This window comes from Kogia breviceps, chromosome 15 (assembly GCF_026419965.1).
Source record: "Kogia breviceps isolate mKogBre1 chromosome 15, mKogBre1 haplotype 1, whole genome shotgun sequence".
Lineage (NCBI taxonomy): Eukaryota > Metazoa > Chordata > Mammalia > Artiodactyla > Physeteridae > Kogia > Kogia breviceps.
Genome location: NC_081324.1, coordinates 84,406,932 through 84,428,877, shown reverse-complemented (window position 1 = coordinate 84,428,877; position 21,946 = coordinate 84,406,932). Strand labels below are relative to the sequence as shown.

The 21,946-nt window shown below is 59.8% G+C and overlaps 1 protein-coding gene across 25 annotated transcripts in view; it reads left to right on the top strand.

Moving 5' to 3' along the window:
- NCOR2 (nuclear receptor corepressor 2) overlaps positions 1–21,946 on the top strand; it is a 224,278-nt gene that overhangs the window by 130,822 nt on the left and 71,510 nt on the right. For 24 of the 25 annotated variants that reach the window (XM_067015111.1, XM_067015116.1, XM_067015121.1 and 21 more), the window contains 4 exons: positions 451–629; positions 4,047–4,101; positions 6,553–6,651; positions 20,479–20,600. In XM_067015111.1, the coding sequence (XP_066871212.1) occupies positions 451–629; positions 4,047–4,101; positions 6,553–6,651; positions 20,479–20,600 (455 nt within the window). The remainder of the gene's footprint in view (positions 1–450; positions 630–4,046; positions 4,102–6,552; positions 6,652–20,478; positions 20,601–21,946) is intronic. The other variant, XM_067015113.1, reaches the window with a different exon arrangement.

Here is a 21,946-nt window from a genome sequence, read left to right as displayed (position 1 = left end):
GGCAGCCCCCCGCCCCACCCCGCGTGCCCTCTGAAGCTGGAGGGCCAGGCCCCGTCTCCGGAGCTAGTCCGGCCCAGCTGGGCTGCACATCTTTCTTGCAGTATTTTATGGCACTTGCGTTTCCAAACGGAAGATTCATTGCTCCCCTCTTTCTGCAGATAAGGTGGCTGCTGCTCTCTGCGTTTAATTTAACAGCCCTGCCCACCGTAAACCTCTCTGGGGCCGCCTTTAAATTCTCCCTTCCCCCTGCACGGGCTATGATTATTTTTTAACTCATCATTCGCTTTCTCTCTGGCGTTGCGTCTTTCCTGTCTTGCCCGGAATATCCCCACCCTCCGCTCCTCACCTGGGTCCCCTGTGCTGGCGCAAGCACCCCTCGCGCTCCCCACCCTGTCCCCGTTGTCTCGTGCTTTCCAACCAGAGCCCTCGGCCGTCTCCATTTCCCTCCAGAACCTGGAGAAGCAGATGCGCCAGCTGGCCGTGATCCCCCCGATGCTGTACGACGCCGACCAGCAGCGGATCAAGTTCATCAACATGAACGGCCTCATGGACGACCCCATGAAGGTGTACAAGGACCGCCAGGTCATGAACATGTGGAGTGAGCAGGAGAAGGAGACCTTCCGGGAGAAGTGAGTCCCCGTCACCGGGGTGGGGGCCCGGCCGGGCCACCCTCCCCTGTCCCGAGAAACCTGTCCTCTTGAGGCTTGTGCTGGCTTCCTAGGGCTGCCACGACAAATGACCACCAGCCGTGTGACCTCAAACAACAAGAATCTATCCTCACACAGTTCAGGGGGCTGGAAGTCCAAGATCAAGGTGTGGTCCGGGGCGGTTCCTTCTGAAGGCTCCAAGGGAGAGCCTGTCCCAGGTCTCGCACCTGGCTGGCACCTGCTGGTGGCCGGCAACCTTTGTCATCCCTCGGCCCGGAGATGGATCTCTCCATCTCAGTGTGTCTTCACGTGCTCTTGTTTCCTGTGTGTCTCTCTCTGTGTCTTCTCCTTTTCCTATAAATTCACCGGTCGCATTGGATTCAGGGCCCACCCTACTCCAGCATGACCTCATCTTAACTAGTTCTATCCGCGAAGGACTCGTTTCCAAATAAGGTCACCTTCTGAGGTGCTGGGAGGACATGCTATTGGGGGGGACACTAGTCCAACCAGTACAAAGCGTCAAGGCAGTTTTATGTGAAACGGGGCAGGTGTGTATCAGAAGAACAAGGCAGGAGGACCTTTGAGGCTGGGCTGAAGCCTTGGGCAGGGTTATGTGGCTGGCTGGTGACTTTTCAGTTTTCATTTTACTTGGAAAGTGGCTATTTGTGGAGCACATCCTTCATCACAGACACTGGACAGATGTGTTCTGGGGCTTGTGCATTTGTCCCTCTTATCCCTCATGACAGCGTTACCAGGCCATCCCCATTACACACACGAGGAAACAGAGGCTCAGAGAGGTTAAGACACTTAACGAAGGTCACACAGCTTGCAAATGGTGGAGGCAGGATTCAGACTCCCCCAGCTTCGGGGCAGGGGCTCAGCTGCAATGGAGAGGCTTGTCGGGGGAGAGGGGGTATGGAGCCAAGGAGCAGGGTGGGGGGTCTTTGGAAAGCAGAGGCAGGAACTGGACGCTAAGAGGTGAAGCTTGGGGCTTCTTCTAAAATGAAAGAGCAGAGTGACTGTTTTGGGGAGACGAGTGAGGAACCAGACGGAGAAAACGCTCCTTTTCCCCCCACCAGACTCAAAATGTGTGTCCCAGGGAACCACATCCTGGGCACAGAGCGCCTCCTCAGGACCCAGGACCCCCATAAGGCAAGAGGGTGGGAAACTGAGGCGGAGGCCTCAGCGCTCAGCCAGGAGGGCGAGGGGGACTCAGCTGCGGGGCATCCACGTCCACCTCCGCCTCCCTAGAAGGCCTCAGAGTTTCTTCAAAAGAGGTGTCCCACGTTCTCCAGCCACCCACTGCAGGGCCAGGCCGCAGGGGCTGGGGCTGTCTCTGTCCTTTGCAGAGCTGGGTGGCCCCAAAGTGCCAGACTGGGCTTCAGGGACGGGGATGGCTCTGGGTCGTGGGTAAGGCTGGGGTGCATCAGCCAGGGCTGGAAATGCAGGAGGAGCAACTGAAGAGGGGCTTGTGTTGAAAGTTTTTGTTTGTTTGTTTTATTAAATGGCTTTTGATTATGGAAATTCTAAAACATGCGTAAAAACAGAGGGACAGTGTAATGTACCTTCGAGCGCCTAACACAGACGCAGCGAGCTTCCACAGGAAATAGCGCTTTGGGGAGCGATTCCTACCATGTGTTTGGGGTTTACCGCTCAGAGACAGGAAATCCAGGTAGTTAGCAGCTCATTTCTAGGTCCTCACGGTCACAGACATCGAGTCAAGTCGTCGTGTATCTGGTGTTGTACAATTTAGAAACCAGTGAAGTGACTGTAGGATGGTCATGGATGCTAAGAATTACTGTTGTATTAGGTATTTAAATTCCCCCTGGTATGTTTGATATTTATTTATGCTTGCTTTAAAAAAAAAGGTTTCTGGGAATGCTTTCTGTGTTTTGGCCTTTCTGGATTTTTCCTGTTGCTTTTCCGACCTAAGGATTTCACACTGTCAGTCCAGTAGCTGCAGAATGGGGGGGCCGAGGCTGGGCTGATGTCTGCTGAGACCCAGTTTGGCACCTTGAGTCTTTCAAGGTCCTGGGGGACTTCTCGTTTTCAGTGGAACTGATAGCGCTCGGGACCTCGGAGAATCACGTGCCGGTGGCGTAGAGCTCCATCGCTTACTGGTTTTGTGACTTTGAGCAGCCTCTTCCCCTTCCTGAGCCTCAGTCTCCATGCCTGTAAAATGGGTGTAGCCTCAGTGCCTCCTCGCCTAGCCGTCTGGAGGTACCCAGTGTCAGAGTGAACTCTCAGGAAACATGGCAGAGGACCCAGGTGTAGGTTGGAGGGAGGTGGAACAGGTGACCTAAGAGATCCCCAAGTGTGCTTCTTGGTCTCCTGGGGCCCCATCTCTGCGTGGGGAAACCCCAAGGAAGGGAATCTGTGGGGAAGGAAGTGTCACTGGGGCAGGGAGAGGGAGGAGAAGGGAAGACTGTCTGTCTGGAAAATCAGGGCGTTAGGCCGCCTCCAGCTTTGAGAGCTGCCCGAGGCAGGATCCCAGGCTGGGAAGCCTGCCTCTGACTCGCGGCTTCCTCTGGGGAAAGAGAAGAGGCCGCTCTGGCTTCTCCAGTGTCTGGTTGGGGAGCAGGGGAGGGGCCCACTGGCCTCCTGCCCAGCCATCTGGAGGGCCGGGCAGGACAATCGCCAGCGCCGGCCCAGGCTCCCTCCGGCGGTGGCGGCGGGGGTGGGGGTGGGGGGACCCCGGGGCCCCTGCGTCCCCAGCAGCCTCTCCTCTCCCCAGGGACTCCGCGGGGCAGTGGCGCATCTTGGGGACGGGCGGGCCGAGGCTCCGCCCAGCATCGCCGGGGCCCCAGCAGCCGTGACCCACATCTCCGCCTCCGCTGTCCGCCTGCTCCTGTGGCCCTGACATTTCAGTCTGGCCCGGCTCTTTCCCAGTAATTCTCCCTGTTTCGCAGGAAGCCAGTTGGTGGGGTGCCAGCCCCCCGCCACCCCTCTGCCTCCTGGGCCGGCTAGCCTCCTGCCTGCCTCCTGGCGGGCACTCAAAGCCTCTGCCCCGTGACCTCGCCCGTGGCCGCCCCGCGTGGGCCGGGCGAGGCCCCAGCTTCCCAGGCCCAGCCGGAGACAGAAACAAAAGCAGATTTTAAAAGGGGGGGAACCCCACCGAAGGGCTGCATGTCATGTCCTCATTTTTCCTGGAACCCGCCTCCATCAGGACAAACAAATGTATTTTCAAAGGCGCTAAAACCAGTGACTCACTCCAAGGAACGCCCTCTCTTAGCCCTCTGTCCCGCCTGCCGCGGCCCTTCCCACACCCCCCTGGGCTTAATTGCTCCGAGCGGGGCGGTGCCGGGCCAGCGGAGATGGCAGGCGCCCGGGAGCTCGGCGGCCGCCCAGCTGGGCAGCCCCCCTCGGCCTGGTCTCAGGCCCGCCCTTCTCTCCCCGCAGATTCATGCAGCACCCCAAGAACTTCGGCCTGATCGCATCGTTCCTGGAGAGGAAGGTGAGTCTGCCCGCCGGCCCAGCGCCACCCGCCCCGTTGCCCTCTGGCGGCCACTCCTGGGGGCAGCCGCTTGGGCTGGGCCTAAGGACCCTCCCTCACCACCCACGAGGCCTCTGCCTGCTGGCCCCTTGCTCTCCTCGCTGTGTCTGACGGCACTTCCCCTCCTTCCTCCCTCCTGGGAGGGGCAACCGCAGGCCCCGCCCCCTTCTCCCTGGGCGGAGCTCCAGGCTGGGAAACCCCAGGAGAGCTGCGTGCACCAGCTCCTCAGACGTGGCAGCAAACACCCTGGCAGACTGGACCTGGGTTCTGGAAGCCGTGCCATGCCTGGCATCCTAATTAAGGCTTTATAGGCAAGAGTGGCGATCTTCCAGGGCGCTGGATGGGGCCTTGCGAGGCCCCTCGGATGGTCACTGTACGCTGACACCCCTGATGCGAAGCCAGGCGTGTGGCTGGCGTGTGGTTTATCCTCATCCCCTTTGGGTTCACCTGTACGTAGAGCTGCGGCTTGAGCTCCGCCTTGCCCCCAAACCCAGCCTGGAGCGGTGCCTCTTTCTGCTATGGCTGGCCCCCTGTTGGCAGGTGGACACAAAGCGTCCGCGGAGATGGTAAAGCCCCCTTTTGTGTACCCACGAGGCTGGGCTGGGCAGTGGCCGCAGCGGCCGCAGGTAGGAAGGAGCTGGTCTGGGGTCTGGACGTGGCCCTGTGTCAGAGTCGCCCGCTGGACCCCAGCCTCATCAGGGCGGAGCCCGACAAGCTTCCTGAAAAGGTTTACTTTCTGGGGCTGCTGCTGTTCTGGGTGTTTAAAACAGCGTTTCCCCGAATCTCGTCTCTCAGACGGGGTGTCTGCCCACTCCCAGCTTTGCAAATACCATGCTACTGGAGGCCTCACGCTTCCTCGCTGCGGGGGGGGCGGTCGGAACCGGATCCAGGCGGGCGTTTTAAAGGGTAACAGTTGTTCTCAGCATCTGCCCTCAGTGAGAGATGGGGCAGCATTGGGAAGCGAAATCTCTCCCGGCCTGAAAAACCAGTGTGGAGAAGCAAGCCCTATAAATAGCCTCTCCTCTGAGTTAGTGACGGCTTCTTACTGGGGGTGTGGGCAACCCAGGAGGCTCTAGGTTGGGGCTCCCCGGAGATAGAAGCAGGGGTTTCAGAAATTAGCAGTTGAGCAGCACTGTTTGAATGAGGGAATCAGAGGTCTCTACGCTGGAGAATAAACTTTACGGTGTTCTTTGGCTAAGAGGCAGCCCAAGCTGAGACTTAAATAGAGCTTCCAGAAGGGTCTGAAGCTGGGGCCGCCAGCCGTGCCTTTGGGGACTGGCGTGTCCTGGTGGTGAGTGAGGCCAATAGCAGGCTGGGAGCTCGGTGCACTGGCCAGCCCGTGCCTGTCTGCAGGGGCGAGTGATGCTTAGGGCCAGCCCGTGGTCGCCCAGCATAGGAAGGTGCTCTCCTGAATTGTTCAAGGGGAGGTCAGGCACCCACATCCCTCAGTTTGCAGATATTGGCATCTGATTATAAAATGTTTTTCTTGACTATTTTGCGGGCCATGCTTGTGGTCAGGTTGAACTTGGGAGCAGCCTCTGTTCACAGTCCATTCTAGGAATTGGATGAGGATGCAGGGGTCTGAGGCCCAGCCGTCCTCTGCACCCAGCAGCCCTCACGGTTGCCCCTCAGAGGCCAGTTCCTGGCTTGGCACCAGCACCGAGCATCACAGAAACATCTTACCTCATCTCAGTAACAGCTGCTGGCATTGGCGAGCTGTCACCTGCACTGGACCCCATGGCCGCAGGTGGCAGCATTGTCGTGTTCTGTCCTTCAGTTGCTCTCTGAGGACGATGCCCTCTTACTGGTCCCATTTGGACGAGGAGGTGGTGGGGTTCCGAGAGCACCGGTCATTTGCTCAGCAAGTGGCAGTGCCAGGATTCAGACCCCGGTCCGCGGGGCAAAGACCGAAGCAGAGAAAAGACATAAACGTCCCAAGAGACGAAGAGCCGCGTGGCGACATTAGGCTGGAGGCGCGAAGCTTGGCCCTAAATGTTAGGGAGGAGGAAGCTAGGGTGAGAGAACTGACCCGAGCTGGGGAGCCGGAGGCGTTGTTCTCCCGGGGCTGGGATGGCAGGTGACAGCTTCATCGTTACGACTGCCAGTAGCACCAACCTCAGTACTAAGAGGTTAACACCTCTGCCGGGTGGGCTCTGTGGTCCTAAGTCCTTTACACGTATGTGTATTAACTTACTTGGTCTTGATGACAACCCCGTGAAATACGTGCTGTTAGTACCCCTACTGCACAGGTGAGAAAACCGAGGCCCAGAGAGGTTAGGTAAGCTGGCCAGGGTCACCCAGCCAGTACCTGGAGGAGGTAGGATTGGAACCCAGGCCTCTGGCTCCCGGCCTCCTGCTCTGACCGCCTGCACTGCACACGCGTCAGAGTTCTTTCCTCTCTCCACCCTGCAGACGGTGGCTGAGTGTGTCCTCTATTACTACCTGACCAAGAAGAATGAGAACTACAAGAGTCTGGTGAGGCGCAGCTACCGGCGCCGCGGCAAGGGCCAGGTGAGGAGGGGGCGGGGCGGGCTCCCGGCATGCTCGGGGGCAGCGTGCGGTGACATCTCGTGTTTCTCAGCAGCGGGTCCCTCAGTTTGGGCCCCTTCAGTGGAGGCTGGGAGACCCTCTCTCGGGGTGTTCCTCCTATCCCAGCAGCAGAGAAGAGACCTGGGAGAAATGGCCACTTCCACCCTCAGCCTGGAAAATTCTAGAACTCCGGGCTTGGTGACCCATCGTCCCTGTGGTGGATTAGGGTCGCATTCCCAGAGCAAGGGCTGGGCTTCCAGGATGACTTGGGCTGGTCTACAAACTTAACGTTTAAAATTTAGAAATAATTTTTGGTGTTTTGTCGTAATGCATATGTGAAAGAAAAAAAACAGCCAGTACCTCAAAGTGCCGTCTTTCAGGCGTCAGTGCTTCGGATGTGACTGAAGGATGATTTAAGTTAGAGCAGGACTTGGCAAACTATGGCTCTTGGTGAGTCCAGCCTGCCACCTGTTTTTGTGAATAAAGCTTTATTGGCACCCGGCCATGCCCATTCGTTGACATATTACTGTGGCAGCTTTTCTGTTACAACAGCAGAGTTGAGTAGTCCTGACAGAAACTGCAAAGCCTGACATATTCACTATCTGGTCCTTCATAGAAAATGTCTGCCGACCTCTGAGTTAGAGGAAAAGGGAATTGGTTTAAAAAAAAAATTCCGTGGGGCTTCCCTGGTGGCGCGGTGGTTGAGAGTCCGCCTGCCGATGCAGGGGACGCGGGTTCGTGCCCCGGTCCGGGAAGATCCCACACGGGGAGAGGCCACAACAGTGAGAGGCCCGCGTACTGCAAAAAAAAAAAAAAAAAAAAAAAAAAAAAAAAAAAAAAAATTCTGTAAATTATGTTAAAGAGGAAGAGGGGCGGTGGCACACTTTTTAAAGGGGGCTCACGAGGGTTTTGGACAGGGGAGATGGAGGGAAGGGGAGGGATTTGTTTCACTTCCGGGCTGTTAAGAATCAGCCCAGGGCAGATGCTGGGAGTAGCGGGGTGAGGGGGAGTGGGCTTGTGCTGCAAGGCAGAGGGATGCGGGCCGGAAGCTGCAGAAGGCTCTGGGCGCTGCTGTTAGACGCTGGACTGGAGGGGTTGAGGCAGGCCCTCCCCTGGGGCCTCTGGCCTGGGGGGCGGATTAGCATGTGCTGGGAGCACAGGACACGGAGGTTCTCTTAGGTGGGTGCTCCTTGTCATTGGTGTCCTCCAGCCCAGACCCCCACGCCTACCCCCGGGCCACCGTCTTCCCTTCCCGAGGCTGGAGAGAGCCAGACCCCGAGGACATCAGGTCCAGCCATCACCTGTGGGGTCCCAGTGTCCCCTGTGAAACCGTCACTCTGTGATCAAGCCCCATAGCCTACGCTGGGTTGGGTTGGTCCACGCAGCTTCCTAGCCCGCATCCCGTGTCTCCTTTCCTGCTTTCTGGCAACCGTGCTTCAGGAGTACAGACCTACTTTTCTGTTGGCTGAGCCGCATATAATTAGGGAAGCAAATCTGCTGACGGGAGAGTAAACAGCCCCTCGCTGCATTCTGCACGTCAGGCCAAGTGGATTGAGACTGAGCGTTGCTTGTCGCTGGTCTGGATCGTTGAAGGGTGGCTGCGTTTGGTTTGTGGATAGGGTTTCCCTCCAGTTTTGTGCAGCCACCGTTGGCCAGCCTGCTCGCCCATCTAACAGATGTGTAAAACCGAGGCCTACTGGCTTGGCGCTATTCAGTTGTAAAGACCTAGCTGTGGCGTGTTAGAAATTGAAGCGCGTTTAGGAATTTTTCTAGACTGAGTTGCAGAAACTCAAATCAATGCCGGGGCAGGGAGCATAAATGTGCCGCGTAAGAGGCAGTAATGAGGGCGTGACGTGCACGGTGGCAAAATAAAGGGGGAGATAAAGGCCTCTAGGTTGATTTTTAAAACATTGTCAGCTATTTGTTGAGCATCTCCTGTGTGCCAGTTCTCTTGCTTGTCTTCCCAGTGTCCCCCTGGCCCCCTGCCTTTGGGGGGGCCCTGTGGGTAGGCTCATGAGGCCCTTGCTGGTGGCTGGGCTGGGGGCTCTGGAGATGAAAGCGTTCTGAGTCAGATGGGGAGAGACTGGGCCATTGTCCTCCCCCTGTGCTGGGAGCCACATTTGTGTGGAGGGAGGCAAAGACCGTGTGCTGCCGTCATTTAGGGAGGGGGTGTCTCCAGATGAGTCCTGGGGAGTGGGGGGCCCTTGGTGCCCCCTGCCCCCAGTCCTGGCTGCCACGCCTTCCACTTCACGGTGTTAATGCCTTGCTGGCTGACTCACCTGCCCGCCGGACATTTGTGTGCTGACACAGGGGACTCTGTGCTCGTTGTCTAGCCCAGGTGTACACAGGTGGTTCCGAGTCAGCATGTCGGGGGTCTGCCTGAGAGGCTCCATTGAGTAAGGGACCCCAGAGGTGAGGTTGAGGAACAGCCTCTTGGGAGGACGAGGACAGAGGTGAGGGTGTCCTGGGCAAAGGACACCTGGGCAGGTGGAAAAGCACCAGGACACGAGAGAGTGCACAGTACCCGTAGAGTCTTAGGAGCAGGAGTCTCATTACCTTCCAGGGTCTTAAATGAATGAAGGAATGGAGAATCCATAGGAGGCAATAGGGAGTGGTGAGGCCTGGGGCTAACTAGAGAGCTTGTGCCTCATATCAGCTCCAGCTGACTCTTGACTACATGGCCCTGTATTGCCAGATCTGATTTTTCCTGATGAGCTGGAGATAGGGAATTATGTGAAATTGCCTGATTTTTAAATCTTAGGTCATGTAAGAACCAATAACAACAAAGCACCAGGTAGGCTGGACAACTCATATTGGCTCTCGAAATCTGTCCTCAGCCCTCAGTATAAGACCTCTGGGTTGGAGTGTGGTAAGGCTGGGGGAAGGGGTAGGGAGAGGATTATGTGACTTGGGACAGAGTCCAGGGAGTGTTTTATAGCGGAGGAGAAGCGTTGGCGTCCTATTTTCATCTGAGCTGTCCTGGGTTAGCTGTGGCATCCACAGTGCTGAGAGACATGGCGCTCGTCTGGTGAGGTTTAACGGTCTGCTCAAGCTGGCGTCTCAGGCTGGGGCTCCCAGGATGGAGCAGGGCTGCCTCTGTGCCCTGCCTCTCGCAGAAAGAGAGAAGAAGGCAGGGCACGAGGCCCCTGTCTCCTTGGGAGATGGGACATATCTTTGGGACTCTCCCCTCCCTCTGATCGGCTGTGGCTGCAAAGAGGTGCCCCGTGGCCCAGGCCCTGCCGGGGACGGAAATTAACGTGCAAACCCTGGAAGGACTTCTGTGCCAGGCAGATCCACTGCCCTCACCACCGCCTGCCAGCCCTGTTCATAAATATGGAATAAATGGGTCAAACCCAAGTGTTGACTCTGTGGCCGTAACTCTTCCCTCTGCTCCGTGACGGCGAAATAAGCGGCGGCCACCGACCCCGCAGCCCCTCTTGGTAATCCAAGGTGCAGTCGCTGCAGCGGGCCTGATGTGATAAAACCTGTGATCCTGCTGATATATCTCCCAGTGAGACGGGTAGGGCTTCCCCAGCCTGGCGCAGAGTGGGTGTGGGTGTATGTGCTTGGGCGCCTACACGTGGATGGACGGCTGGGGCACCGGCGGTGGCCGTCCCACGTGGGCCGATGCTGTGAGCGGATGGAGGCCGGGCGTGAGGCAGGCAGAGGCCCTCTGCTCCGGGAAGCCAGAAGGGCCAGGTGGGGATATAAGCCTGCAGAGAGATCCACCGTGAGACGGGGAGCAGGCAGCCTCGGAGGCCGAGCAGGCGCCCAGGTGACAGCTCTGCCGTCCCATCCTCGTGTCCGATCAACCCTTGGCCCAGCCCGGCAGCTCAGCACCTTGGGACAGGCCGTGATTCTCACGTGGTTCCCGTGGCTCCGGCCACGCCGTAGCTGAGGATGGCCCCGCGGCACCGCTCAGCCTGTCAGCCCGACAGAGGCCCCTCGGATGGGCCCCTCCCGCTTCTTTTCTCTAAGGTTGACCCCCACTCACCTCCACAGAGGCGTCGGATGGCCGATATCGTGTGGTCATCCAGCAGGCAGTAATTGAGTGCCTACCGCACGCCAGGGCTGTAAAGCTTCGCCTTCAGAGCCGTACGAGACCACGATCCTTCCGGAAGCTAGAGAGAGGGGGTCAGCCGAGCCCAGCTGTCTCGGCATCTCACAGCCCGTCCCGATTAAGAGCCCCTGAGGTAGATGTGAGGAGGGACTTCCGAGGTGTCAGTGAGCGGGGCCCTTCTCCAGGCTGCCGCCTTGTAGAAGGTGCATTTCCTGAGTTGGCTGGACGTGGCCCAGGGCCAGAGACAGAGGGGTGCCCACCTGCCACCAGCACCCCTTCCCCCGGTCATTCCTGCCATGGTGGTGAGGGGAGGCTGTCTCGGGCTCCAGGCTCAAAGCCCCGAGTCTGGGGAGGAGGGGAACCCACGGTGGCAAGTTATTCTCCCCAGATCGTAGGCCTTCTTCCTTCTCCCGATACCACCAGCCACTCCACATTGGCCGTGGCCAGTGTCCTTGGGCTGTGCCCTCCTGGGGTCCAGGGAGGGATGTGTCCCAGGCTGAGTGATGGACCCTGAGATGGAGCTGGCGTCCAGCTGAAGTTCTTGAACTTTCACCACGAGGACTTGGGAAAACACAGACAGCTGGTCGCGCCCCTCAGCGGGGCTTGAGAATCTGCATTTCTGACACGTGCCCTGTCCACGCCGCTGCTGCTCTCGGACCCTCTCGGAACCCTGGCCCGCGGGGTGTTTCCCGGGGAGTCCCCACCTGCCAAGGAAGGGGAGGGACGGGAGCAGAGCGGCGGAGAGGCCATCAAGGCGGGGCACAGGCCCAACCGCAGCCTGGACCAACCGGGCGGCGCTCTGGAGCTGGAGTGGCCCTTCCCAGGTGGGCAGACGGGGGCCAGGTCTTAGCCCAGGGGCCACAGAGGCTGAGGGCGTTCCTTCTAGAAAGGGACCTGGCCAGTCCATCCTGGGGACGAATCCTGCACGTTTGCGTATTTGCAGACCACAGTCTGCGGTGGTCCTGACCTGCCCCGACGCTGAAGCAGAGAGTGGGCAGCAAGATGTCACCTCGTGTGTTCAGGTGACACGCACGTGCCGTCACGGCCTCACCACGCCCTGTGCTGAGCCCCTTGTTCGTCGTTGCGGTGGTTGCCTTTCGAGAGCGTGGATGGTTCGGAAAGGGGATTCAAAATTCCTGCATGCAAAGCACCGGCATCGGCCGGCCGGCGTGTCTGGTCTCAGGCCCTCGATGACCCGGGAGGGCAAGGCCGCGCTGGCGTCCTCTGCGCTGCTGCCTGGCCCTGCCGTGGCTGGGACACATGTTGGCCGTTTGGAGTGTCAGGATGCCCTTCTTGTTGACGAGAGGATGCCACCCACTTTCCAGAAGCTTCCCCGTATTCTGACAGAGGGAGACGCAGGCACTCTAGCCCCCTCAAGCCCACCCCCTGCCAGCCGCACATACTTGGGCTTCGGCAGGAGGGCGCCGAGCCCAGCCCCCGCCATCTGGCTGTGAGTGGCTGGTGAGCTTGTGGGTGGTGCCCCGGCGGCCTCTCCTCGAGGTGAATCACCAGGCCGAGCCGGGGGCCGGCTCGGAGCACCGGTGACGGCACAGCAGTTTATAGTGCATGATTCATGGATGGAGGGGCCACATTATCCCGGCTAATTGCGGCGCTGGAGCCCAGGAATGCTGCGGCCAGAAGTCGGCTTAACTATGCAAACTGTCGGGGCACCGAGGCTGTGAGGCCAGTGCGGCGGCCCAGGCAGCAGGGCCGAGCTCCACAGCAGTGACGGGGGCGGCCACGTGGCCCTCCTGGCGATGGGGGGGCCGTGCTGCAGAGGGGACCTGTCCCCGAGGGTGAGTGCCCCTGCTTCCATCCCCCAGGGTGACCGGGCCGCAGAGGGGAGGGGGGCCCAGCTGGGAACTGGGCACGGGGACAGGGCGCCCAGCCTTCCGCCCCCAGGGGGGTCATGGGGGGAAGTCCAGGGAGGTGGGGCCTGCGCCCTCCCCCGCCTCTGGCCTGCAGGCCCCCTTCCCCCACCTCTCCTGCCGGCCCCCTTCCTCCCATCTCTCCTGTCTCTGTGTCCCCCGCATCCCCCCTCCTTCATCTTCCCTCCCCTCCCCCGCCTGCTCTCCCAGCTCCCTGCCGAGGGACAGGTGACCTTGTTCCCAGTTGCTCTGCACTCCAGAGACTCCCGCGCCTCAGGCAGCTTGCACAGGGGACAGCGTGACCGGACCGGAAGGCGGTCCAGGCCAGGGCTGGCCAAGCGCAGCCCCCGGGGGGAGGGGCAGCCCTGTGCAGTCGGTGCCAGTTCCCGGACCCTGGCCGCCCCCTCCGCCGGGCCGGTGAAATCTCCGGAGGCGCCGCATAGCAGGCCCCAGCTTGGGCTGAGCTTGTCCCTGCCTGCTGGGTGAGCGCGAACATGCTTGCCCCAAACCGCCACCCCGGCCGGGTGGGCCTCCAGCTTGGGGGTCGGTTGGACTTTCCCGGGCCGCCCAGGCCCGCAGGAGGCGGCCGCTTCTGCTCCGCTGGGGGCGGGATTGTGTCCAGATTTAGGGCTTCAGCAAGCAGATGGCCCTGATTTCCCTGCCCAGTTTTGTGCTAAGTGGGCAGAGACCTACGGGAGGCTCGTCTAGGCCCACAGTCTCCCAGACACACCGCGAGGGACGCAGTTCTCAGGAAGGCCAGGCCCCAGGCACGCAGCAAGCTGGGCTGCCGTTTTGGGAGACGAGAGACACGGCCTTCTCACAGGCCGTGGTGCAGTGGCAGGGGGGACCCAGCTCCCCGTCAGTGCCGTCTGAGACGGACCACACCAAAGGGACAGGAGGATGTGGAAAATGTGAGTGTGAATCAGTCAGACCCCAGGAGGGGAGAGGCCGTGTGGGGCTGACAGACCTCCCATCCAAGCGTTGCAAGCTCGGCTGCCAAGAGTCAGGAAATAGTTACCAGAAGAGCAGCAGTCGTGTGGCCTGGCCCAGCTCCGGCCACCAGAGAAGGGGGCCCCGGGGGAGGGCAGACGGTGACCAAGTTCCAGAGTCTGTTTTGTCCTTCCATCACAATGTCACCATTCTAGGTGGTGCCACAGTGAACAGGACAGACGAGGTCCCCAGAGCTGCCAGGCCCACGTGGGAGAGGGACAGTGCACAAGTAAATCAGCGTGGTTCTTTCAGGTGGTAGCAGCGGTCACAGACGGTAAGCTGGGGTCAGGAAGCGGTCGACGGGAGAGAGGGCAGCTTTTAGGGAGCTGACTCTGAAGGCTTCTCAGAGGAGGGATCCTTTGGGCTCCGACCTGAGCGATAAGAAGGAACTGGTCAGGCAGAGCTGGAGGGAGAGTCTCCCAGGCAGAGGACACAGTGAGTGCAAAGGCCCTGAGGCAGGAACAAGTGTGGCATCTTGGCAGGAGGAGAAGGTGGGGATTAGGGAGGTTGGTGAGGTGGGCAGGGGGTAGCCCGCCCGGCCTTGTGCCGTGGACCACTGATTTTATTCCAAGGGGCAGGGCAGGATCGGCTGACAGTTAAACAGAGCCTTAGCTGCCTCAAGCAGGCATCTCCTTGCAGGCAGAACAGACGTCACAGGCGAGGGTGCTGAACGTTGCTCAGGTTCTGGGGACACGTCTGTGTGCAGTGGAGCGCTGGTGAGTGTCTAACAACCAGCTTTCGGGGGGCGAAGCCCCGACCGTAGCGCATGCCGATTACCATGGTGTAAATGCTCCCATCGTGCTGATTCCAAGCTACCCACTGAATGTGGAATTGGGAAGGGGGCGTGCATCGCGCCTCGGGGGACGGGACCGTATCCTACTCCTGCCATGTGGATGCAGTGGCATAGGAGAGCACAGATAACAGCCAAATGGAGTCAAGTAATTGGGAAGGGGTGCATTTTGAGTACTTAACTACCATTGTTTTTATGATCATTTCTTTAATTGTAAAGTTAGGCATTTTCCATTTTTAATAATGGCTGTTTTTATCAACTAACCTGCAAAATTCCTGGAAACTGAAGTCTGCACTTGTGAGCCGGTACGCGCTGGCCCAACACACCTGTATCTGTGTGTCTTATAAAGGACGCCCCTCACGGGCCAAGGCGGCATCCCCTGCCTGCCTTTTTTTTTCCAGGAAGACACGTGAACTGGATCAGAACGGTGGGGGCCGAATGTCAGGGAGGGGCTGCCAGCAACAGAAAACTTTTGTGTCTTGGTCCTATGACCCCTGACTCCACTTTTCCCACCAGCCGTGGGGCTCCTGCAATCTCCCTTCCCCCACTGCCCAGAGATTGGGTGTCTCGAGGGCAGACCCCTCCTGGATTTGCTCACTGGAGGCGCTCGGCACGTGGTACATGCTCAGCAGAGGGTTTGTTGAATGAATGGGTGAGATTGTGCCGCAGTGGGTGTTGCTGGGTGTCAGGAAGGTCTCATCAGGCCTTTAGAGGACCCGTCATCTGAGCACTAAATCTCACCAGCTCCTCCCTGGATGGTTGGTACCACCTTTTCACTGGACTCTCTCCTCTCATTCCTGGAAGCAATGGCCCCCCTTCCCTTGACCCGCTGCCGCATCGCCCTAAAACACGGCGTGGAACACATCAATCCTGCCCACCCTCCACCTCCTGAGAAAAGCCCTCACTGGCTGTCCACAGCTGTCAGGGCACCTCCCGTATTTCTGAGCACGGGCGTTAAAGCCAGTCAAGCTCTGCAGCCAAGTCCAGTATGTCATTCTGTAAGGACCGTGGGCGATTTCATGTCGGCATGCTTTTGCCTGAAGAAGTCACCTCCCTGAAACGTCCCCGCTCATCCTTCTCCGCCAAAAGCCTTTGGAGATACGGCTCGGAGGCCTCCTACCTCATCCCCGCTGGTCAGGGTGAATCACTGTCACGCCTGCCATGTGCTGGGCCTTTTTAAAGTTTTCTTGTCCCTGCAGCCTCCATTTGTCCTGTCCTGGCTCCGTAAGGTTGGGGACTGTTATTTTCTGTGAGCGCGCTTGTGGAGGGAATGAACAGTTTGGCTTAAACGGGGGTGAAGAGGAGCCTGTGATTCCCCGGGGTGAGAGACAGAGCTCCTGCCTGTAGGGTCTTACTAGGAAATGCTGTGTGACCTCTGGTGGGCTAAGCTCTCTGTGTCTTTGTACGCTCTGCCATCAAACAGAGGGGATGCCAGCGTTGCTGGGAGGAATTTATTCACTGCAGGTATCAAATGGGCAGGAGAGACCCTCATCTCGTGTTTGTCATGCTTCACCGGCATTTGTTGTTTTTATCCGTATCAGTTTCCGTACGGCTCCCCGTCTGGGGCTTCAGCTCCGAGCAGAGGCTCAGTTGCTCCAGCGCTCAGCGCTCCGGAAGTAGGGGTCCCTCGCGGATTTGCACTGATGGCTCTGGCTAACCGTAGATGCGGTCAGGTTTTCCTCAGAGCTGTGCTGTGGTTTGGGAGGGACATTCACGACCAAGCACTGGGCACAGAGTCCATTGTCAGCATGACCGATGGCCTGTCTAGAAAGCAAAGGTGAACCTCATCCTGACCTCCGGAATCATTTGAGACGGTGGAGTCTGGCTTCTGGTTTTCTTCTCCCGTGTCCACAGGCATCCCCTGCTGCCAGTGGCAAGGGTCCTGGATGTGTTTTGTGACACAGGGATCCCCCCGGAAGCCGTGCTCCTCACCGTGCGGTCCGACAGCCAACGGCGTCTGGCGTCCCTGGGAGCCACCTAGAAATGCAGGGTCTCAGGCCTGCCCCAGACCCACGGAGCGGGAATCTGCGTTTTCCCAGTATCCCCAGGTGGTTCACGTGTGCATCTCGGTTTGAACAGTGCTAGTCCGGAGCAGGGGTGGGCAAACCATGGCCTGCAGGCCAAATCTGGCCCCCCACCTGTGTTTGTAAACAGTTTTGTTGGCACGTAGCCATGCTCACTTGCTTACATTTTGGCTGTTTTCAAGCTGCAAGCGGCAGAGTCAGTTGTTGCAAAAGAGACCGATGGACCGATGGCCCTAAAGTGTTTACCATCTGGCTCTTACAGAAGGTTTGTTGGCCCCTCGTCTCATGCCCTGGTCGTCAGACCTGGCTGCCCATTACAATAACCTGGGAACTTAAACACGCTGACGCTGGGCTCTCGCCCTGAGATTCTGATGCGACTGGTGTGGGTGGGTGCTGGGCGTCGGGGCTTCCCAGAGCTCCTCACGTGACCTGTGTGTGCAGTCGTGAGAACAGTGGCTTTTAACTGCCCGTGAAACCCAGCAAGTGCTGTTCTGTGATCCGTGATGGGCCTGAGATCAGAGGCGCGGAGCCCTGGTACGCGTGAACTGTCCCTGAGCTCGCCGTCGCCGTATCTGCTGTCCTCTGACGTCGAAGGCTTTCGGGGACTCAGGTGGCTGACGGGGCCTGGCAGTTGGGCCTCCCTCTGGCGCCGTCGATCTCCCAGAGTGAGTGGAGCATCCCGACGACGGCCGCTTACCCCCTGTGCCCTCCAGGAGGCCAGGCAGGGGGTCCCCACCGTGCCTGACGCTCCCTCCCAGCGGTAACCACGCTTAAGACCAGGACTGACGGACCTGGGGTTTCTCCCTTTCATCCTTTGCCACTTGCATCGCTCAGCTCGGGGCACACGGACACCTCTCCAGAGGGGGGTGGAGTTCAGGCCCCAGGAAACCGGGAGCCCGTCCACGGGGTTCTGTGCCACGGCTCCAGGGTGGCTCTGAAGTCGCGCACCCGCTTCTCCCAGAGGGTGGGGTGTGGGAGTCACCTGCCCCTGCCCTGGAGCGTCAGGGAGAAGGTCACGGGGTCTGACGCTGGGATCGCGCTCCCGCTCCCGGGTGGGAGGCGCCCGGAATAGGGACCAGGTTCTAGTGCTGACTGGGACTTTGGACCCTCCTCACGAGACTGGGTGGGGGCAGCCGGGGTGGGGGGTGGGTGGAGATGGCAGGAGAGAGAGAGGCCTGGGTGTAACCAGGGTCAACTCAGGCTCTGGGTTTGAATCCTGGCGTTGCTGTTTCCCAGCTTTGGCAGTGCCTCAGTTTCCTCTTCTGTAAAATGGGAGAAAGATGGGGGTTGGTAAAGGAGATGAGGGAGTGCCTAAAACATGTGCCCGGCACATGGCCCTTGGAGCTCTTTTTATTAGTAATGCCGTGAAGTGGATGATTATTCAGGGGAGGGGGGCGTTACGGGCTGGCCCAGGCCCAGGTCGGAACTCTAGGAATCTTGCAGGGGGGACAGGGTAGGCGAGGCAGAAAGGGCAGGGATGCCCATAGCACCCCCATCTGAGGCCCAGGATGCTGACCCGGGTGTGGAGCTGGGTGAGACTCTCAGCGGAGCTTCGGGGATGACAAGATCACGCCCGCCCCCCACTCTGAGACCCCCTTTTCCCTCGCTCTGAGACTGTGCAGCTCTGCCGGCCCGACCCTCAGTTTCTTCCTATGCAGAACGGGAGCAGTGATCACTGCCCTTTTCCGCCTGAGGCAGGCTAAGGGCAGTACGTGGAATAGTATTGATATCTGCAAGGCGCTCGGCGTGCTGCGAAGGAGCAGCCCCCCGGGACGAACCCCGGGTCACTGTTACTGCTGCTTTTTTCATCTTTGCCTTTATCCTCAGGACTGCAGAGGGGCTGGGAGCTGGTCAATAGACTGTGCGCAGCGCAGTGTCGGGCGTGTGGGAAGCTCTTGGGAAATGCTGGCATCTTCCACAGTGGGGCTTTTCGAGGATTTGGAGGGGGACGGCGGCAGGAAGGCGCTGGGCAGGAGGGCACAGGTGCAGACTCGCTGGGCAGCAGCCCTGGTCAGCCGTGCTGGCCGTGCCGGGGGCAGACAGTGGCCTGCTTTTGGCGGCCCAAGGATGAGATTCCAGGGGGCCTGGAGACCCCACCAGCCTGGACCCAGGGGACAATAACAGCTGCTCCAGGAGGGAAGCCTGGAGTCTGCTGCTGGGAGGGACAGCAGGTAAAGCTTCGGAGTGAGGCTGCAGCCCAGCCGGGCGTTCTTGGCACCAACGGTGGTCTTAGGAGACGTCGCGCTCCCTGCCGTCGGAAAGCCCCGGCCCTGCCCTTTCTGGCCCTGGCTGTCAGGTTCCCGGGTGTGCAGAAGCTGGGCGTGTCTCAGTGGTGGCCACAGCAGCTGTGCCGAGCAGTCCCCAGCGAGGGGGAACCCCCCTCAGTCGGCCGTGCCATCTCCCCCTGCTCTGGGTCCCGGTCCCTGGTCCCCCTCATCTACTCCGCCCCAGCTCACATCTGTGGGGCCAGCTCCGGCGGAGGCGCCACGTGCCAGGCGTGAGACGCGGCCACAGCTCCCCGGCTGTCGGCAGTTTAGTGTTTCAGGGTTTGGGGTGGTGGTGAGGGACAGGCTAGTTCAAGGACACGGGGCCACCCGTCAGGCATTGACAGCAGCATAGCAGGAGGTAGAGAGTGGCTGTTCCCCGCCCCCTCCAGCCCCTCCTCTTGCAGAATAGAGAGCAGGGGGCAGACCTGAGCCAGGAGGTTCCGGGCTGGACACTGCTGGAGCCCTGGGAAGCCCACGGTTCCCCGTGCACGTGCAGGCCCCCGCTGTGTGCCCGGCGTCCACAGAACGCCAGTAGCTGGCTCCTGTGTTCAGCCACATCGTGAGGCATAAGTTAAAGCTACAGAGAGGGGCGGGGGGGATTGGTGGTGGTGAGGCCACGGGCCAGGGCAGCCTGTGCCAGGGACTGGCTTGCGTTCCTGGCGTGGAGGAAAGATGGGGAGAAAGGGAACCGGGAACCCTCGCCCTTACCTTCCCCGTTGGCTTCGGTTTCTTTCCCCTTGGTTGGAGAATTGGCGTGGCCACGCCCCTCAGTACACACTGAAAGGCTTTGTGCGTTTGTGTTCATTTCGCTTGGCTCATCTTTTCCAAGGGACGGAAAGGTGCTCTGGTTGGGCAGCTGCCCGCAAGGAGGACTTCGGGGTGGCCAAGAGAGTCAGTGTGTGCCTTAAAAGAAATCAGGCTGCACAGAAAGTGTGATGGTCTGGGAAGCAGCTCCCACCCCCCACCCCACCCCCGTCCTGGTGAGGGCAGTGTCAGCAGCCTGGTGCCAGCACCTGTCCCGCCCACTTGGAAGGAGATGGAAGGAACAGGCCCGCGGGGTGGAGGGAGGGTGGCTGGTTTTGCCGTGAGCCCCTTTGATCTCCCCTGTCCAGCGGGGCCTGCTCTTTTCCCCTCTGAGGGCTGACTGACGCGAGAGGAAGACCAGGCCCAGGGCAGCAAAAGTGGACCCTCAACATAGCAGCAACCATTCTCACACGGGCCCCTGGGGACCTGGGCACAACACTTCCATCTGCCCATTTTACAGATGTGGAGACTGAGGCTTAGAGAGATGGCCTGAGCTTTGTCTGGGGCAGGCAGGCTGGGGCATCAGCGTGTGACCCAGGTTTCCCCGTGTTCACCATGCCCTTGCCTGAAGCTGACCAGGGCCCCCCTCCCTCCTGCCTTGGGGGCTTCCGCCCCGCGCAAATACTGGTGCCAGATGCCAGCTCTGTAAGGGGTCTCTCATTTCGGCTTCCCCGTCCCTGGCTGAGGGGTCGGCACGACTTCAAGGGGAAGAATCAGAGCACAGAGAGGTCGAGACCCTCATCCAAGGTCACACAGTCACCAAGTGAAAGAGGCCAGGCGTCTGACACTCGCACTTTCTGTACCTCACCCCCGTGACTCCTGCCTCCCCGGTGCCCCGGGGGTTTCTGCCCAGCTCACACCACAGGGGGGCTCTGGGTTCGAGCCCCGCTCCCTGCGGCCTCCTTCGGGCTGACGCCGCCACTAGGCTCGCTGGGCCCAGGTGCAGAGCCTCACCTGCCTCACTGTTTTCCTCTCCCCCCACCCCCCCCCTTCCCCTGGGGCCCAGCAGCAACAGCAGCAGCAGCAGATGCCCCGCAGCAACCAGGAGGAGAAAGAGGAGAAGGAGAAGGAGGCCGAGAAGGAGGAGGAGAAGCCGGACGTGGAGAATGACAAGGAAGAGCTGATCAAGTAAGGCCAGCCCGGCCACCCGGCAGGGGCCAGGCCGCGACCCCCGGTGTGGGGGGGTGCCAGGGCCGCGGTCTGTGCTCAGCCTGAACCGGGCCCGTGGACGGCCCTCTGTAAGGGGGTGTGAGGGGGTGGCATCTACAGATCGCCTGCCTTGAAGGGAGGCATTTGCTGCTCCGCCTGTCCCCGGCAGCCCCCCTTCCGGAAGCCCGCACGCTCCCCTCTCCTCCCGCCCGCCCTTTCTTTCTGGAAGCCTCTGGAGACCTCAGAGACGGATCGCTCATTTGAGCTGTACTCCTGAGCGAATAAATCCAGGCAGTGACTCTGGAACTCGTTGCCTCCTCTCCTCCTCCCCCTCCTCGGCCGAGTGTGCGGAGACGCTGGGAGCCGGGAGGGGGGTCAGAGGCGCTGGCTCGCTGCTCACGGAAGGAGGGGCTAGGTATGCAGGCAGGCGGCAGCCCTCACCTTGAGAATTATCGCCGTCAGTGTGAGTTCTTGCAGATCAAGGCACAGCCTCGCCTCGGGGGGCGGGGGGGTGGGGGGCGCGCCCCCACCGGCAGCCTCCCCGTGCCTGCCAGGGGCGGGAGCACGGCCAGCTGGAGATTCACGCCGAGGACGGGGGAGTGGGCACGGCTTAGCGCCAGGTACCTGGAGCGGGCTCAGGAATGTGGCTTCTGACAACATCTGGCCTCGTCACCCCTTGTCTCCCAGACGCTCGTGCGAGGCCCTTCAGGAAGATGAATGGAAGGCGGAGGTGATAGATCTGAACAGCCCCGCAGTGAACTCTCCTGAGTCGGCTGCTGAGAAAGCCCCAGCCCCAGCTATCGAGCTCACATGCTCCCCACACGCCTGGCTCGGCCCGCATAAGACCGGCAGGAAACGTTCCTCTTGGCGTTTTCTGCAGGACACAGTGGTCCATGATCATGCGGAAGGCAAAGTCAGTGTCGTTTATAGGGCCCCTTGGGGGACGTCTCCTCTTTGGGGAGTAAAGTGGCCTGAAGATTGTACCAGCCTGCACCCCCATGCCGTTAATCCAGTAATCTCGCAGACAGAGAGCAGAGAGCATCTCTGTTTGGTGCATAAAATGGTCTTGCAGATAGCCACCAGCCCGCACCCCCACTTGGTGAATAAAATAGCCAGTCGCTTAACTCCCAGCCCACATCCCTGCTAGGAGAATAAAGCAGACAACAGCTACCAGTTCACACCTCCCTTTTCATAAATAAGATGGCATTCCAGACGGCTACCAGCCGTACTCCCTCGCCTGGTGAATAAAGGAGCCTTGCAGCCTGCTACCAGCCAGCCCTCACCCCAAGCTTTTTCGCTCTTTCCTACCCTCTGATTAGTAGAAA